The 18,864-nt window shown below is 41.4% G+C and overlaps 1 protein-coding gene across 8 annotated transcripts in view; it reads right to left on the bottom strand.

Moving 5' to 3' along the window:
* Positions 1-14,614, bottom strand: part of PHKA2 (phosphorylase kinase regulatory subunit alpha 2) — a 62,983-nt gene extending 48,369 nt beyond the window's left edge. For 7 of the 8 annotated variants that reach the window (XM_036305354.1, XM_036305356.1, XM_036305359.1 and 4 more), the window contains exons 1-2: positions 14,544-14,614; positions 13,990-14,209 (exon numbers count right to left, since the gene is read on the bottom strand). In XM_036305354.1, the coding sequence (XP_036161247.1) occupies positions 13,990-14,067 (78 nt within the window). In that variant the 5' untranslated portion in view covers positions 14,068-14,209; positions 14,544-14,614. Of the gene's footprint in view, positions 1-13,989; positions 14,210-14,539 lie in introns of all 8 variants that reach the window. The other variant, XM_036305355.1, reaches the window with a different exon arrangement.
* Positions 14,615-18,864: the final 4,250 nt, after the last annotated feature.

Genomic DNA, 18,864 nt, shown 5'->3' with positions numbered 1-18,864 from the left:
GGCTTTAAGTCTTCTTCTGCCTTCATGTATCCACACAAATTGGTAAAGCATTGTCACAATGTGTACAGCAATGCCAAGCCATGCCATGCCACCGCTAAATGATAGTCACCTCTTTTATTCGTTAGCTTGGGCTTAACTATTGAAGTGGAGTTGGGTCCCACTCCATCACTCTATCTCATTTTCCCTCAGGGAAGCTGCTTACCCTATCTGGATCTTAGCTGCCTCATCTGTAATCCAGACACTTCATGTGCCTAAAAAGGAGGCGCTGAGCAAGAGGACATTGGGAGTGCTATTTAGCTATTTTATAACCTGTATTTTAAAGACCAGATGCGTCACTAAAAAGCCAGACCTTCACACACAAAATGTATACACAATATTTATAACAGCATTATGCATAATAGTCCCAAAGAAGAAACAACCCAAATGTCCATCAACTGATGGATAAACAAAATGTGATCTATACAAATAACGGAATATTATTCAGCAACAAGAAGGAATGAAGCACTGACACATGCTACAACATGGATGAACCTTGAAGATATGATGCTAAGTGAAAGAAGCCTGTCACAAAGGACTACATATTGTATGATCTCATTTATGTGAACTGTCCAGAATAGGCAAATCCATTGAGACATAAAGTAGATTAGTGGTTACCTAGGGTTGGAGGTAGGGGTGAAATGAGAATAAATGGGAAGCAAGTGATGGTTAGCAGGTATTTTTCCCTTTCTCTGGGGTGATGAAAATATTCTAAAGTTGATTGTAATTAATATATTAAAACTATTCAATTGTATACTTTAAAGAGATGAATTATATGATAAGTAAATTATATCTCAATAAAGCTATTGCTTTTTTAAAAGCCAATCCTAATAAACTCTGTACCTAGACATTAACTAGATAAGATAGGAGGAGTCATAGAAGCCTCTGTTGACTTTTCCTGAAAATATGCAAAGAAATATACATCTAATAAAACACCTTATAACAATCAGAGCCTTGCCAGTTTAAAAAAGGGCACCAAATTATTTACAAGAAGGCTTGTGAAAAAAACTCTCTTGGGTATTTTCAAAGTGATACTGCCAAGGTTATTAGGTAAAGAAACATTGGCATAGTTTCAAATTGTCTTACCCAAGGAATTAAATATTCAACTCTCTTCTTTAATCTATGCCCTTCGAAAAAAACATCTAAAACTGAACTGATACTGCCCTCAGGGGCAACAGCATTCAGTGTATTGACATAGTTCTACAGCCAACAACTACAAATCAATGATTTTAAAGTCAACTATAACTGAAGTCTAGGGATGGTTGATTGAAGGTACAAGTCTTATTCCAATAGTGGACTTCTGGAGTTATTTTTTTAAAAAAATCACTATGCACCAACAATGTTTAACATAAGCATCTTTATCTGTTTTGAGGCCAGTTGGCTAACCCAGGACAGGAAATCATCAGGACATCTAGGGAAAGGACGTGGCCCCTTCCTGGCGTACCCATCAACCCTGAGTCCACAGAGACAAACAGCCTTGTGATGACACAGCAGGGACTGCTTGCACATAGTGCTAAGTGTGGTTTGGATTATGAAATGTCACTGTCCTGCTAAATGAAAGTCACCTCTTTTATTCTTTAGCTTGGGCTTAACTGTTGAAGTGGATTAGTTCATCCCCACTCAGAGCTAGATCGTCTGAACCCTTTGTTCTACTACAGAGAAGCAGTCTAGTGTTTTGGTGATCCCCACATCAAAATGCATAAACAAGCCATGCTAGATTGGGGCACTACTGCACTCATCAAAAAGAATACTTACTGTCATGAACTGAATGTTTATGTCTCCCCAAAATTTGCATGTTGTTGACCTGATATTGGACTTTCCAGCCTCTAGAACTGTGAGGAATAAATTCTGCTTAAACCACCCAGTCTGTGGTATTTTGTTAGAACAGACTGAGCTGACTAGGACTTGCTTCTCTCTTTAAGTCTATAAAAATAATATATAGTGTTAGAAGAAGATGTGGAAGTGCCATTTTGATGTGATTCATAAAAACTGAAATGACCATAGACTGGGGGATACTTTGTGACCCCTGGCCTGTTATCCATCCTTTTTTAAAAAAAACTATATTTATTGATTTCAGAGAAGAAGGGAGAGGGAGAGAGAGATAGAAGCATCAATGATGAGAGAGAATCATTGATCAGCTGCCTCTTGCATGCCCCACACTGGGGATCAAGCCTGCAACCCGGGCATGTGCCAGTTGATACTTAGTGTGACCACTGAGCCACACCAACCAGGTTGCTGTCCCTTATTATAAGAATTACCCAGTGGTTTTGTCTTTGAGTTACTCCCCCAGTAAAGGAGGATTGTGCTGTATCATCTTTATTCAAAAGTCACTTATTTTTGTGAACCACCCAAGAGTTCTATCTCTTTAGAGCCCTGGGTTCTTCTGCTTACATTAGTTATCTCAATGGAGGGGAGACAAAAGGCCTCCATCTGATGCAGTTTTACAAGCTAAATACAAACAGGCAAATTGCAGGCAAGAGGAAGGTAGTATATTTGTCCATGTTAAGCCTATGGCTTCAGATATGTCATTTTAGCTTTATGTGACTTTCCAATCTTTTAAAAGTATAATTTAATTTGATCTATATCCACACATAACCTTCAATGTATTGTGTTTAAGAGCACAGGAACTGGAAACAGACTGCCTGTGTTCAAAGCTCTACCACAATCCAGCTGTGACCTTGAACAAATTATTTCATTGTCTCCCCATCTATCAAACGGGGATTAGAGTAGTGCCTGGAACTAATGGGGTTGTTTGTGAGGATTAAATAAAGGTACTCGTATTACGCATTTTGTCTAGCAGTGCAAATCAGTGCTCAATAACTACAAATATATTAATATTATTGACCCATTTGAATAATTTCATTCAAATTATTTCTTTTTCATATAATTATTTCAGGAAATCAGATGAAGATACATGGTTAGGGGAAGAATCTACAAGTTAGCTTGATGTAACCATCATTATTTTTATTAGGAAAAAGCAATGCCTGGCCATCCTCTTTTATTTTTACTGTTAATACTGCTAGTTTTATTCCGTTAATATGGTTGAGACAAAAACCCTGGCAACTGCACTCTCTCTAACCCCAGCTCTTTGCCTTTCCCCTTCTTTAGGCCTGGGTTTTGCTCACTTATATAAATCAGTCCTTTCTGTTTTACTAAACTCTGTGTATTTTTCTTGAAAAAATATCAGTGATGAATTCTATAAGAGCCATTCTACCACTCTATAACTATTTCCTGAGGTGACAGGTGTGGGGCCATAAAGGAAGAGGAAGGGGCAGATCTCAGTCAACGGCAGCTATCAGGAGAGCTACTAGTACAGAGTCAATATAGTGGCCCAATGCAGTGTTAGAAGAGACAACACAGACCTGAGCCAAAACCTGATCAGTGCCCTTGCTGCAGGGGAAGTGAGTCATAAAGTGTGAGTCCTCCAACTTTATTCTTCTTTTTCAAGATTGTTTTGACCATTCTGGGTCCCTTGCATTTCCATAGGAATTTTATGATCAGCTTGTCAATTTTTGCAAAAAGGCAGATGGGCTCTTGATAGGAATGCGTTGAATCTGTAGATCAGTTTGGGGAGTAATGCCATCTCAGCCATATTAAAACTCCTGTACACAAATAGGGGATATCTTGCCTTGGCCCATATGTCTCACTTGGTTGGCACGTCATCCCGTGAACCAGAAGGCGGTGGGTTAATTCCCAGTTAGGGCACATACCCAGGTTGCAGATTTGGTCCCTGGTCGGAGCATGTGTGGGAGGCAACCAATTGATGTTTCCCTCCCCTCCCCTCCCCTCCCCTCCCCTCCCCTCCCCTCCCCTCCCCTCCCTCCCCTCCCCTCCCCTTATCTCTCTCTCTCTCTCTCAAAAAATAATTTAAAAATGGGATATCTTTCTGGCACAATCTTAAGTATTGCTTCCATGTTTTAAGCTTCCTAAGGGCAAAGTCTACCTTTTTAGTTTACCACTCTAACCCAAGGTCCTGACCTCATTAGGTGCTAAATAAATAAATGGACAAATATATAATAAGAATTATATTTTTACTGATTTATAGCCTGAAATATATTTCCAAAGATATTAAAAGTGTATATATTATCTATCTATATTTGTATTATGTATAGTTAATACAAGTAATTTTCCCTTTAAGAATGTGTGTTTTATTTTTCTACACATTCTTCGGTTTAATCTTTCTTCAGGAAACCCTGAAGAAGCAAATCAGATTTGTACAACATGAACCTTAGGAATGATTCTAACAGGAGGTAAAACCTCATTTTGCTTTAAAAGTAGAAAAGTGAATAAAACAGGAAACTGCTTCTAACACAGGAAATGACTTATTGCTACATGAAGAGAAGAGATAGGTGAAATAGAGAATAGTAAACTCACAGGACAGAGGTGAAATTTGAGAAGGCAGAAGGTAGGGCAGTAAACTTCACAGGAGGTAGGGGTACAATGATAGAGGGTGATCGGAGAAGATATGGTACATGACTCCCTAGGGTGGTATGTGTAGTTTAAAAAGAAATATTCAACATTATTATCTCCTTGAAAAAAATTTTTTGTTAATCCTCACCCAAAGATATTTTTTCCATTGATATTTTTAGAGAGAGTGGAAGGGAGTGGGAGAGATAAGAGAGAGAAACATGTTACACATTGATTGGTTGCCTCCTGCCCATGCCCCGACCAGGTCCAGGGATCAAGCTGCAACCAAGGTACGTGCCTTAACTGAAAATGAACCCTTGACCCTTCAGTCTGAGGGTCAACACTAACCACTGAGCAAAACCACCTAGGGCTCTCCTTGATTTTTTTTAAAAAAGCTAAAGTCTTCATCATACATACTCAAGAAACAGCACTTAGACTTTTTTGCAAAAAGGCAGCTGTGCTCTTGGTAGGAATGAATTGAATCTGAAGATCAGTTTGGGGAGTGATGCCATCTCAACCATATTAAAATTCCTGTCCACAAATAGGGGATATCTTGCCTTGGCTGGAGGCAATACAAAGATGATTCTCAGAACAAGCAAGGGATGGGGCAGATTTTAACAACAGGAGAGGCCAGAGATGCTGAAGTGGTGATATCTACTGCTCCTAAGAGGGTATCCTATGTAATAAAAGACTAATATGCAAATAGACCAAATGGTGGGATGACCAGTTGCTATGCCACGCACTGACCACCCAGGGGCAGATGCTCAATGCAGTAGCTGCCCCCTGGTAGTCAGTGTGTTCCCACAAGCTGAGTGCTGCTCAGCCAGAAGCCAGTCTCAAGTCTGGCAAGTATAGCGGCAGTGGCGAGAGCCTCTCCCACCTCCGCAGCAGCGCTAAGGATGTCTGACTGACAGCTTAGAGTCTAAGCTGTCAGTCGGACATCCCCCGAGTGCTCCCTGACTGTGAGAGGGTACAGGCTGGGCTGAGGGACCCCACTCCCGAGTGCTCGAATTTCGTGCACTGGGCCTCTAGTGTGCATACAAAGAAAGGGGCATGTATGGGCTACAAAGTGGATGCTGAGCCAACATGAGAACAGCAGACTACTTTTGAACTTGAACAATAGGTTGGAACAAACTAGACAGAATTCAACATTAATTTATTTATTGGGCTCACATGTTTTTATTAGCCATTACTCCCACACTTTTGAGCTGACTCAGCTCCCTATGCATATACACTCCCACCCCCAGGGCTCTAACAAATCTTTAAACAGAACCTCTTCTCCCTTTTCCAAATAAGGTCCCCCTCTCCCACCCTAGCAGCTACCCTGTGACCCAGCCACATATTGCCCTAATACTTAGATACAAGAAATTTCAACTGACTACAAGTTTTAACAGCAACCTACCAACAGCATGTGAATGGATACCAAAAGCCAGTGCTAATGGAAATGGAGTTTCCAGAACAAGGAATATGAGAGTTTCACTGAACTGCCAGCCTGGCAGAGTGCATCTGGTGTACTTTGTCACTGACAAGCACCATGTTTCCAAAGGGACATCTGTTATCTGCAACATACCTAGAGGGTGGATCAGGGCTATGAAGAGGCTAAAAGCCAAGTCTCATGGGAACAGAGGGAAAAGATGGGTGTTTAGAGAAGGTCCCATTTACCTGTGAATGTGTTCTGTAAGATTCCATAACGCTAGGTTAAGGACTGACATCTCACTAATGCCTCACTTTACTACAGGAATTAGTGAGAAGTAAAGAATAAAAATCTATTAGAGTGATAAAGCTATTTGCATGTTAGAGGCCCAGACTGTGAGTTTTGAAAATTATAAGTTTAAACACCACATATGTACTAATAACTCCCAGGTTTTTATCTCCAGCTCAGACCTCTCCCTTGACTTCTAGACTCATATATTCAACTGCCTACTTATCAAAACTTCACTAAACCCTTTATCTTCCTCCCCAAACTTGCTTCTCTACAACTTTCTCTACCTCAGTAAATAGCAATTCCATTCTACCAGTTGCTCCAGCCCAAAATCTTGGAGTCATTCTTGACTTCTCTTTTTCCCACACACCTTACACTCAATTCACCAGTAAATCCTGTTGTCTCTATGTTTGGAATTTCTCCCAAATTCCACCACTCTCAGCTGTCTCCACTGCAACCACCTTTGCCTGAGTCATCATGCTCCAACTGGAGAAGCTTCGTAATTGGTCACACTGCTTTGCTCCTTGGCCCCTTATGATCAATGTTCCATGCAGCTGGTGGAGTAGGTGAAGGCTCAGGATGAGCTACCCCATAATGTGCTACAGTGTTATGCAGATTGCCTTGAGCCAAGGGCAATTTTAGCTGCAAGCTCAAGAAAAACTTCTGCCCACCCCTCCCCAAGAAGAATTTGAATTAGAGGCCTTGCCCATAGAGATGATCAGAGATGACTTCTTTTGACTTATCTATTGGGTAATTTAGTAATTTATTATTTCTTTTATAATCTTGCAATGACCTTTTGAAGCCCCGAAGGCACCTTTACCTCATCCTTAACTCAGGATGTCTTATATGCCTCAAACCCCCTTTCTATCTCTGAACCTCTCATATATGCGAGGTCTCTAACTCTTTCATGTATATGGGGTTCCCTGGACACGAGCTAAAATTTGATTTTCTCTTGTCAGTCTGTCTCCTGTTGATTTAATTATTCATTCAGTCAAAAATAACCAGAAGAGGGAAATGGGGATTTCCCCTTTCCCTACAAGTGATTCTTCTCAAGCCCTATTCAGATGTCACTGGTCTGCTCAAAACTCGTGGCTTTCCTTCCCACTCAGAATAAAAGCCAAATTTCTTCACCCCTCAAAGATAAGTGAATAAATAAACCTCTATATGTTCCATGGTCTTAGTCTATAAACCCATCTTGGACTAGGACTTTTTTGATTCATTCAATTTCTTTAATGGTTATAGGTCTAATTAGGATTTTATGTTTTTCTTGAGTTAATGTTGGTAACATTTATCTAGAAAACTGTCCATTTACATTTTCAAATTCACTGCCCAAAAGTAGTCATAGTATTTTTTCCATTTACTCCTATATTGTTAAGGTGCCCCTCTTCTCCCATTGCCCTGCCAGTTTACCCATTTATTAGTCTTTTCTAAAAAACAGCTTTTGATTTTGTTAATATTATTAGTTTTATATTACATTATTACTTCTGTCTTATTATTTATTTTCCTCTATTTTCTTGGGTGCATCCTGTTGGCCTTTTCTTGATCTTGAGTTCATTAATTTTTAAATTTTTCTTCTTTTCTAATATACACATTTTAAGGTTTTAAATTTATCTTCAAATCCCACTTTAGCTATATTCCATAAATTTGTGTTTGGAATGCTTTTGTGATTATTCAGTTCTAGGTATTTCATAATTTCCATTTTAATTTCTTCTTAGATCCATGATATATCCACGATCTGTATATCCATGACCTACTTAGATATATTTAGAAGTGGGCTTAGTAAGATTCCAGACATATTTGGGAGGGCTTTAGCAACTGTTTATTATCACTCTCTAATTTTCTTGCATTTTGGCACAAAAATGTGGTGTACATAAATTTGATCTTTCAGTGTTTTTGACACTTTCTTTTTTGAAAAATTCATGACAAGTTTGGGTAAAAAGAAAGTATCAAAAATACTGGGGAGGGTGTCGGGGGGTGGGATAAGAGATCAACCAAAGGACTTGTATGAATGCTTATAAGCATAACCAATTTACACAGACACTAGGGGGGTGAGAGCACGTGCTAGGGGGTTGGGGGTGGCTAGCGAGAGGTCAATGGGGGGAAAAGGAGACATAATTTAAAAATAAAAATATACACTTTGCAAGATTAAAAATATACTATTTCCTATTGGTGGAGCACAGAGTTCTATGTATGCATACTTGATCAAGTTTGTTTCTTAGGGTGCTCAAATCTTCTATGTCCTAATTATTTCTCTGCTTGATCTATTAGTATCTGAAAAGGGGGAGTTTAAAGACTCCCACTATGATTATGGACTTAACTTCTAAATTAAGGTCAAGTTTTGCTTTATACATTTTGAAGCAATGTTGTTAGTATTCTGTGGGTTTAAAACTGCTTTATTTTCTTGGTGAATTATCCTTTTATCATTTAGTAATAACACTTTTTTAAATTTCAAAGTCTACTGCTTGGCATTAGTATAATTACAATTTCTTTTTGGTTTGCATTTGCCTAGTATAGTTTGTCCCACTAAATTACTTTCAACCTTTCAGTACCCTCTGTTTTAGATTTTGTCTTTTATAAACCACATGTATCTTTATTTACTTTTATTGATTTCAGAGAGGATGAGAGAGGGAGAAAGAGATAGAAACATCAATAATAGAATAATTGATCAGCTGCCTCCTGCATGCCACCAAACTGGGGATAGAGCCTGCAACCCAGGCATGTGCCCTGACCTGGAATTGAACCATGGCCTCTGGGTTCATAGTTGATGCTCAACCACTGAGCCACGCCAGTCAGGCAAACCACATGTATCTTAAAATATTTTTAAATAATTTCTATTATCTGGCTAATTTTAAAATGTACATTTATTGTGAGTACTAATATAGTTGGACTTATTTGCATCTTCTTGTTTTGTCCTTTATGTTTACTGTGAGTGTGGTTTTTTTTTAACTTCCTGTTTTCCCCAAGCATTATTTTCCTTCCTTCTTGTGGAGTTGTCAAATTTTTTTTGCTCCTCCATTGCTTTAAAAGTTATATATTCCACTTATTTTACTTTAATGCTAATGCTTAAACATGAACTCCTGATTTAAAATATGTAATACCTCTATCTTCCTTCTTAATGTGAGAAAGGTCTTAGAATGCTTTACCTCTAGTCTCCTCCCAGTCTTCTGCCATATTATTACTTTCCAATATTTAATTATATCTTTTAAAAAATTATTACTATTTTTTCCATTACTCCATGTTTTAGTTTTTCCATTCTTCTCATTTTAAATTCCATTGCTGCTAAATAGCATTATTTAGTTACTGTCCTGGTCTCTTAATAATCTGCTTTTTATAACAAACTAGAGGCCCGGCGCATGAATTCGTGCACCAGTAGGGTCCCTTGGCCTGGCCTGCGGGATTGGGCCGAAACCAGCTCTCCGACATCCCCTGAGGGGTCCCGGATTGCGAGAGGGTGCAGGCCAGGTCGAGGGACGCCACCGGTGCACGATCAGGGTTGGGGAGGGACATAGGAGGTTGGCCAGCTGGGGAGGACCACGGAAGGGCTCCTGGGCATGTCTGGCCCATCTCGCTCAGTCCTGATTGACGAGACACTAGCAGCAAGCTAACCTACCAGTCAGAGTGTCTGCCCCCTGGTGGTCAGTGCACATCATAGTGAGCGGCCTTATGATATCATTAACACATTACACTTTGATTGGTTAAACGGATGACTGGACACAGCATATTAGGCTTTTATTATATAGGACTAGAGGCCTGGTGCACAAAATTTGTGCATTGGGGGGTCCTTCATCCCGGCCTGTGCCCTCTCGTAGTCCAGAACCCCTTGGGGGATGTCCGCCTGCCAGTTTAGGCCCAATCCCCAGGGGTCAGGCCTAAGCTGCAGTTGGACATCCCTCTCGCAATCTGAGATTCCTCACTCCTTACCACCCACCTGCTCATTCCTTACTGCTCAGCTCGCTGCTCCTTAGAGCTGTTGCAGAGGCAGGAGAGGCTCCCGCCATTGCCGCTGGACTCGCCAGCTATGAGCCTGGCTTCTGGCTCAGCGTCTGCTCCCCCTGTGGGAGTGCACTGACCACCAGGAGGCAGCTCCTGCATTGAGTGTCTGCTCCTGAGGGTCAGTGAACATCATAGTGACTGGTCATTCCGCCATAATAGTCACTTAGGCTTTTATTATATGGATAATCTGCAATTACAGTGAACACTGCCTTGATCATTATTTTTCTTTCTGATCCATATTTTCTTATCACCACTTTGTACTGAACAGTTTTATAAATGAGCCTTCAAACAGAGCTGATCTTGAAGAAATGCACAAAGTTCGTATTTCTTATCTGGCCAAAATAAATCTAGGAATTTCTTTTTTTTAAGTCAACAAATATTTGAAGATACTTCCTAGAATACATACTTATACTCTCTCAATATATAAAAATCAAACTTGCAAAGGATCTTTTTATAAACATAGTTCTTTCCTTCTTTTCTTGAAGATTCAAATAATATTAAGCAGCAAGTATATTTGGCAAATTACTAATGGAAAAAATTCTCTTTCATGGATATAGGAAAAGGAATTGGTTGACATGCTAGCTGATATGAACAAACTATTGTCTCTAACAGAAGAATGTTTATGAGTTTGACAGTAACACTGAATAATTTCTAACACATAAAATCAATGTAAGTTGAACTTGATTTAAAAAGCAAATCAGAAACAGAGTTCAAAACTTGTACCAGCTGACATTGAAAAAAATGCCTCATAAACATCTGCACATATATACTGTAGATGGGGAAATATAGCATAAACTTTAGAAAGCATTATTCTAGCTCACTTATTTTTTATTGTGGTAAAGTATACATAACAAAATTATTTATTCATTTTGACAGAGTGGTTAAGTGGCATGCCTAAGATCACTCAGAAAAGATGAAGCCCTAATGGGTTGCGATTCTACAACTGTGAAGACCAGCTGTTGGGGTAGGGTGGGTGTGGTTGGGGGAAGGTGGGAAGGAGTAGGAGTCTACATGTTCAGGCTCAAGGGATTTCCCAGCAGAACCATACCTGGAGTATTCTGGTTAACTAGCAGAGCTTGACAATGCAGCTGGGAAGGGGAAAAGAGGACAAACATGAAGGCTTCTCACCAACTACCCCCAAAATAAATACAACTAAAGGCTCAGCCCACTTTTTAATCATTAAAATGTTAGAGAGAAAAGTCCAACACTGCAGATTTGCTTTAACAAGAATAGTTCTTTTGCTTCCGGGGGATTGCAAGTCTGGATCAATAGCTAGGTCATTAGGATGGCTCAGAGCCTGCAGGACTTAAGAGTAGCTTTCATTTGTGTGGAGCACTGCCTGATGAAAAGGGAACAAAACTAATGAGGTCTCTATGTTCAAGGATCTCACCATATCAGTGGAAGACATATGTTCAAAGACCAGAAAGAATCAGTAACTGGATCCAGGCCTTTAGGAAAGGGAGTATCGTGAGCCAAGGTGGTAAGCCAAGGACATTTGGCCTGGGTGTGTGTGGCCTACATCAAAGTCTTAACACCACCAATAGCACTCACTATTTAGTGATTGCCTACTACAATGCCAGGCAACAGACTGGGCACTACTTTTTCTTCATAATACTTCAATGGAGGCAGGTGTTATTATTTCCATTTTACAGATGAGTGCATGGACTCAAAGAGGTCAAGTACATGTCATTCATTGAAAGCAGAAGTAGCGCCGAAACCGGTTTGGCTCAGTGGATAGAGCGTCGGCCTTCGGACTGAAAGGTCCCAGGTTCGATTCCGGTCAAGGGCATGTACCTGGGTTGCGGGCACATCCCCGGTGGGGGATATGCAGGAGGCAGCTGGTCGATGTTTCTCTCTCATCGATGTTTCTGACTCTCTATCTCTCTCCCTTCCTCTCTGTAAAAAAATCAATAAAATATTTAAAAAAAAAAAAAAAGAAAGCAGAAGTAGGGATTTAAAACCAGGTGTGACACAAGAACCAAGCTTTATCAGTTCGCCTTATAGCCCTTTCCATCACAGTAATGAAAGGAACAGCCTTTCAACTTGTATTTAAAAACACTTTGATTGGCGTGGCTCAGTGGTTAAGCGTCGACCTATGAACTAGGCGGTCAGAGTTCAATTCCCGGTCAGGGCACATGCCTGGGTTGTGGGCTCAATCCCTAGTGTGGGGCGTGCAGGAGTCAGCTGATTAATGATTCTCTCTCATCATTGACATTTCCCTCTCCCTTCCTCTCTGAAATCAATAAAAATATATTAAAAAACACTTTGTAGATATAATTATAATATATTTGAAAGAGGAAGACAAAAAAATAACCTCCGTTCACCTGCTTACTCCTTCTTTAGTTCTCAATTTGAACATGATCTCTTTCAGGACTCCTCCTCTGCTCCCCACGCTGGGCTAACCTTCCAAAACAAGAGCCACAGTCCCTCATGTGCAATTTCAAAAGCCAATAAGCTCTGAAAATTTCTAATGCTTTCCTAAGTTTGCAGCATGCTCATTTGGTGGCAAAAGGTGACCTGAATTGATATAAAACTATTTTCAGTCTTTACTTTCCTACTCAGTATGAATATTCATATTCTGATGTGGAAATAATAATGTGTTTGATTAAGGGGTGCTGCCCAGACTCCATTGCAATTATTATAGAACTAGAGAGGCCCGATGCACGAAATTCATGGAAGAGTAGGCCTTTCTTCCCCCGGCTGCCAGCACTGGCTTCCCTCTGGCACCTAGGACCAAGGCTTCCCTCTAGTTGCCCCCTGGGCTTCCCTCACAGCCCTGGCTTTGTCCGTCCGGAAGGTCGTCTGGAAGGACATCTGGGTCTAATTAGCATATTACACTTTTATTAGTATAGAAGATATATAACATATGCACATTACTTTTCTAAAAATCCAAACATTTCTCACTTGCAAACCACATCTGGCCCCAGGGGTTTCATACAATGGATACTGGTCTTATACCCTATGCATAAATCTCACTGCACTACAATAATTTATTCTTCTGTGTGAGTCCAGCCACCTGACAGAGTGCCTTGCATATAATAGGTACACAATAAATATTTCCAGAATGAGGAAACAAGGCTAAGACATTTGCTAAGAAGGGATAATGGTTAGTGGCTTGGGAGTGACCATGGCTCTCAACTGGCAGGCCAGGAATCTAACCATGGAATGCTACTTCCTTCTCTGACAGGAGGGTCCTATAAATAGTTGCTGTTGATTGAAGGCAAGCAACATAGCTGCTGTCTTCACTAGGAATAAAAATAGTCCAGTTTTCTTATATGATGGGTCCACATATAACTTTAGCCTGGTAATACAAAACAGCAGGCATACTCATGCTTCAGACCATATGAGCAGCTTCAGAGGTCCTCCGGAATTTGGGAGCAGACCTGAATTTGGGTCTGACCCTTTCTGGCCTGCAGTTTTCTCCTCTGTGAAATAGCAACCAGAATAAGCCCTAAGGCCCTGCCAGGTGGGTAACTAACAAGGTGATCCACGGGAGGGACAGCAGCAGTCGCCCCACACTCCAGAGTGAGATGCAAACCTCAGGAGCTTCTTCATTCCTGTCTACTGTCCTCCAAGTCCAGAGTTCATCATCCTCATTCAGTGGGCTCTGTCCACCTACACACACCTTCTCTCTTACCCAAAAGAAGCAGAGTCAATGCAAAAAGACAGTGGGCAAAAAATTCTGTGAAGAGTAGCCACACAGCCTTTTGATCCCCTGACTCATAGAAGATGGGGTGGGATTGGGGGGCGGGGGTGTTAATCACAGGACAGCAAGATTTAATTTAAAGAGGAAAGCTTTCAACTGCAAAGTCTCAGGACCCAAGAGGGGACTGGGGATGATCCCTTCTTACCTGGTAACACAGGATGGTTTGCTGAACCAGCCTAGCGTAACCGTCCAAGCGGACCCCGGAATTGCTCCTGCTCCTCATCTCCGCGATGCTCCCGGGGTCCCGGGGCCCGACCTGCTGCGCGGAGGTGGGACGCCTGGGCTGCAACTGTCAAACGGGCCTGGTTCCAAACACTCAGTCTCAATCAGTTCTTGGGATGGAGCCCGGCAGTCGTAGGTCAGAGCTTACAAAAAAGATAGAATCTAAGTATGATCGGAAAACAACCAGAGTTTCATGAGGTTGGAAGGCGCGGGGGCGGGGACGGCAGCTGGCGCTCTGGCGGCCCCGCGGAAGAATCGGGGAACTGGATTCTGGGCGTGGAGCTATGACACCCCCGCCGAGCCTTTTTCGTCTAAAGGCGGTCGCGAGGAGGCCCGGGGGAGGACACCGAGCCCGATCCTACCCCACAGCCACGGCCCCGCCCCCACCACCAAACAGAACTACCCTGAGGGGAAGGAGAATAGGGAGATCGCGGGAGCAGCGGGGAACCTGGATCCCTCCTGGAGCTCCTTACCTACCCGAGAGCTGCCGATTGCAGCGGAGGCTGGAGAATTAGAGCCGCTTGCTGCAGCCACCTAGAATGCCCCGCCCCTGCCTGGGCCCCGCCCATGGCCCCGCCTCCACCCCGCCCCCGACGCTGAGCGGAGCGGAACTCGCAGAGCAAGGTAGGCGTGGGCTCCGCTAGGGGCCCAGGACGCCCCAAAATCCCTCCGGCGCAACCGGTCCCGCCTTTCCGAGGTGTGTTGACAGTCCGGCACCTGGTCCCGCCCTCTAGTCCCGCCCCCAGGTCTGTCCCCACCAGCGGAGCGGAACCCTCCTCCAAGGCCATGGGGGTAAAGGAGGGCTCGGTCTGGGCTAGAGGCAGCCTGGAGGAGGCTCCCAGAATGAGCTGCCAATCTCACCAGAGGCGGGAAAAATAAACCCGCCCACTGCGGCCTCCCGGGCGCCCCTCTGCGGGCTGGGTTCCTCGCCAAGCCCTTGGCTGAGTCTCCTGGCCAAGCGGAAGTGGAATAGTGGGGTCCAGTAGGGAAGAGAAAAGGGGGTGGCTGGGACAGGGTCCCTAGCGCCCCCAACCCCACTCCTAGTCATCTGGACGCTGCTCACCCGGCCAGGCCTTGCAGTTAATCTCCATAGGCCTACAATTTGAAACTTAGATTAGTTTATTGTGACCCATAATTACCTACACTTCACAATTATTGGCCCAGTATTCATTTTTCACCAAAATCTGGCCCCATATGAATTCCACTGGACAGCTTCTCTAATGTAATCATTGTTTCCACGAGCCCATGGCTTGCTTCACCCAACAGGCCCTTCCTCCTCCTCCTTGCCTATCTGAAGCCTATCTTTCCTTTAAATGTCCGCACAGTTCCTCCCTCCAGTTAGTCCTCCCTATTATCTGAATTCCCATAACAATTTCTTTGCTAAGAGCTTAGGTCTTGGAGTGAGTTCAAATTGACTTTAAATTCCAGATCTGCCATTTACAAGTGGTGTGAGCTTAGGCATGCTATTTTAGCTGCTTCAAATTCACTGTTTTCATCTGTAAAATGGGGGTAATAATAGGGTGGTTATGAAGATTAAGAGGATGACTATAAAGCAAGTAGCACCATGCCTGGTTCCTAGAAAAGTACTTCATAAATCATAGGTGTTTTCATCATCATTTGACTACAATGTATTACCTCATTGTAATTTTTTTTCATGTACAGCATGTTTTTCTAACTGGATTGTAAGTTATTTATGGAAACCGTCTTTGGTATTTCCTACCATGTCTGCTATAGTGTTGAGCATGTAGTTGTAGTTTAATTAATGTTGAATGAATGTATGAATGAATGAATGAAAATCAATCCTGCTCAGCTGGATTCCCCTATGTATAATCCCTAATCAGGTTCATTTAAAAAAATCCTGTAACATAAATCTGTGTCACTCAACTAAAGCGCCAAACCCTTCATCTCTCACATAGTATTTTATTTTCTTACATAAGTCTGGATAACTTTCTCTTTTTTGAATTCTTGATCTTCTACTTTATTTATCCAGATTGTCCCCAGGCTAGTGGGAGATCCACCAAGGGAAGTTTGTGACCTAGAAGTTCTTGAACTCATAAACCTTTTACAGATAGCTCAAATCTCCCCCATATAATTTTTGCCCAAACTTCTAAACTCCACCCTAGTCTCTCCTCTCTCAAAACCATATGGCTTCTTTCTCTTTAATACATACTTATCTCCAATTTTGCTGGATGAGCCATGATTTTGCTGATGCAGCATTTCTAATTCTGACTATAGATACCATATATTCTATTTCTACCGACAAAGCTTATCACAGAAATCATCCCCAAACATAAGTGACTACATAAACAGCATTTTACATACTTTTAAAAAATGTGTATATAGAAATCTTTTTTGTACTTTTTTATTTTTTATTCTTTATTGATTAAGCTATTACATGTGTTCTCACCCCCCTAGTGCCCCCCAGTTTTTACCCTCACCCCCCTAGTGTCTGTGTCCATTGGTTATGCTTATATGCATGCATACAAGTCCTTTGGTTGATCTCTCCCCCTTCCCCCCCACCCTCCCCTGCCTTCCCTCTGAGGTTTGATGGTCTGATTGATACTTCCCTGTCTCTGGATCTTTTTTTGTTCATCAGTTTATGTTGTTCATTATATTCCACAAATGAGTGAGATCATGTGATATTTCTTTTTCTCTGACTGCCTTATTTCGCTTAGCATAATGTTCTCCAGGTCCATTGGATAACTTTCTTAAATTATGCAGTGATTAATGTGATGTACCTCCATGCAGAATTTACTATGGTCTAGGAGTAAATAAAACTAGACATTAACTTATCTGTTGGGGTCCAACCCGAACAGGTCCAGGGGTTCCCAAAGGTGTGGACGGAGTCGGGGAAGAATGAAGGACACGGAGACAGCGTTCAGTTGATCATCATAGCCAGGTTCTTTCTTTATTATCCTGTTACATCTGTATTTATACCAGTTGATTTTAATCCTATCCATTCTATTCCAAAGGTTAGGGTGTCTCTTATCTCCATTCCAAGGTTACTCTATTGTTCTATTAAGCTACAAGGAAGTAACTGAAGGAGATTATCCTAAGTAAAGATTATGTAGTTTTAGCGTGATTGTTTGCAGTTAAAGTGATTAACTAGCCACCTGGCACTTAGTTAAGGGGTTTTACTGATTCTCTTCCTTAGTCCTAAACAACCTTTCTCGGAGAGGTGACCTTGGTTAAAACACATAGCGCTAAGAAGGGGAGCAAACATATTAAGAACAGTATGCCATAGACTCCAGGTCCCTTGAAACATAAGCTGTGCAGATGTTTCTTCCCTGCAGCGACTGTGTCAAGCAGCAAAGGTGGACCGGCTTCCGGCAAATTCCCTCATTTTTATTTTTTAAATGACAGCGCATGTAAATCAGTGGCCACCTCTCGGATTGGGTTAAGACTCGGAAGAAGACTTGTTTGTGACTTTGCCAACAAGTCAGTCCGAGGCTTAACCCTATATCGGCTCCCCACACTTATCGTCAATTAAATCTCTTTTTGAATCTGAATATGTATTCTTACTAGAACTCTCATATATTCTTCTGCATCTAAGAGCTGGGATCATTGCTTCTTTTCATTACTGCTTTGCTCACATTGAGTGCTTCTTCAAGAGTCCATTTTGCAGCCATAATAAATAACTGATGACCTTTGCTCATTACCTGACATTTCCATCCAGTATAGAAACATTTTCAGTTACCTGATCTCATTCTTTAAACTCTGCTATACACATATACACCCTTTTTGGCTTATACCCAGCCTACATTCTTAGGCTTTGGTCTATGCATCAATGTATATTATCATATGAGCTATATTTTTCAATAAGCTTGAAATTCAGGAATGAAACCAAGAATGAAGACTACTACATATTAGCTTTTAAATTTTCAAGTGAATTTTAGTGACTAGATTCATTTTGGACTAGAAGCTGTGCTATATAAAAATGAGACATGCTTTAGTATCCTTGTGTCCCTGAGATACAAAACCTCTATATCTTGGTCCCATAGCCATGAAGCCTTTCTCTGGTTGGGATCCAGTAGAGACCTGTTTCTTGATCATTTCTCAAATTTTTGTCAAGAATCAAATATAGAAAGTGATGGGGTATGTTGTTGTTTCTGAAGCTGGTTCATGATCTTCATAAAGGTGAAAACCCAGAACTGGATCCTGGATTCCAGTCAGAGTATCTACCCATTGTCTTGCTACAGGGACTTCAGCCAAGGAAGTTCTCAGAGAACCACATGTCAGCATCCAAAACAGAAACCAAAAAATATTTCTCTTAGCGAGTTCAGGTGTTTGACTTTAAAGAAAGGAATTCCATCTTTGACACAGAGGAGAATAGCCAGTTTGCTGAAAATAGCCAGTTAGCCAAATTTAGTTATTCCTTTGGCATATTAACTTTAATTGACTGGAACTAATTTTGTTTTTCATCACGATATACTAAAGAATGTTGAATTTGTCTCTGCTCCAGTTTCCTATAGCTAGTTTGAGATTGAGAGGTAAAGAGAGGAAACATAAGGGAGCCTAAGATTTCTTCACAGTGAAGAATACTTATAAATGTATTTAAAAGAACATATTCTCAAGTAATGTATTCAATTTTTGTCTGCCCTAAGTTTTTGATACTGTACCTAGGACTGAGGTAAAAAGAAAAAAAGAATATACTGATAAGAATTTTTCCTGTTCAAAGTTATGTTCATATGACCAGACTTTCCTTTTCCCTGTGACTCAGACTCCAACCATAGCAGCAAGGAGCTGAGGCAGCGATAAACTGAATAATCTTTAAAATGCTGTTATGGAGACAAAATGA

The sequence above is a fragment of the Myotis myotis genome, unplaced genomic scaffold, assembly GCF_014108235.1.
Source record: "Myotis myotis isolate mMyoMyo1 unplaced genomic scaffold, mMyoMyo1.p scaffold_m19_p_4, whole genome shotgun sequence".
NCBI classification, from domain to species: domain Eukaryota; kingdom Metazoa; phylum Chordata; class Mammalia; order Chiroptera; family Vespertilionidae; genus Myotis; species Myotis myotis.
Note: the sequence above shows the minus strand (reverse complement) of the source record. Positions and strands in the feature narration are given on the sequence as shown.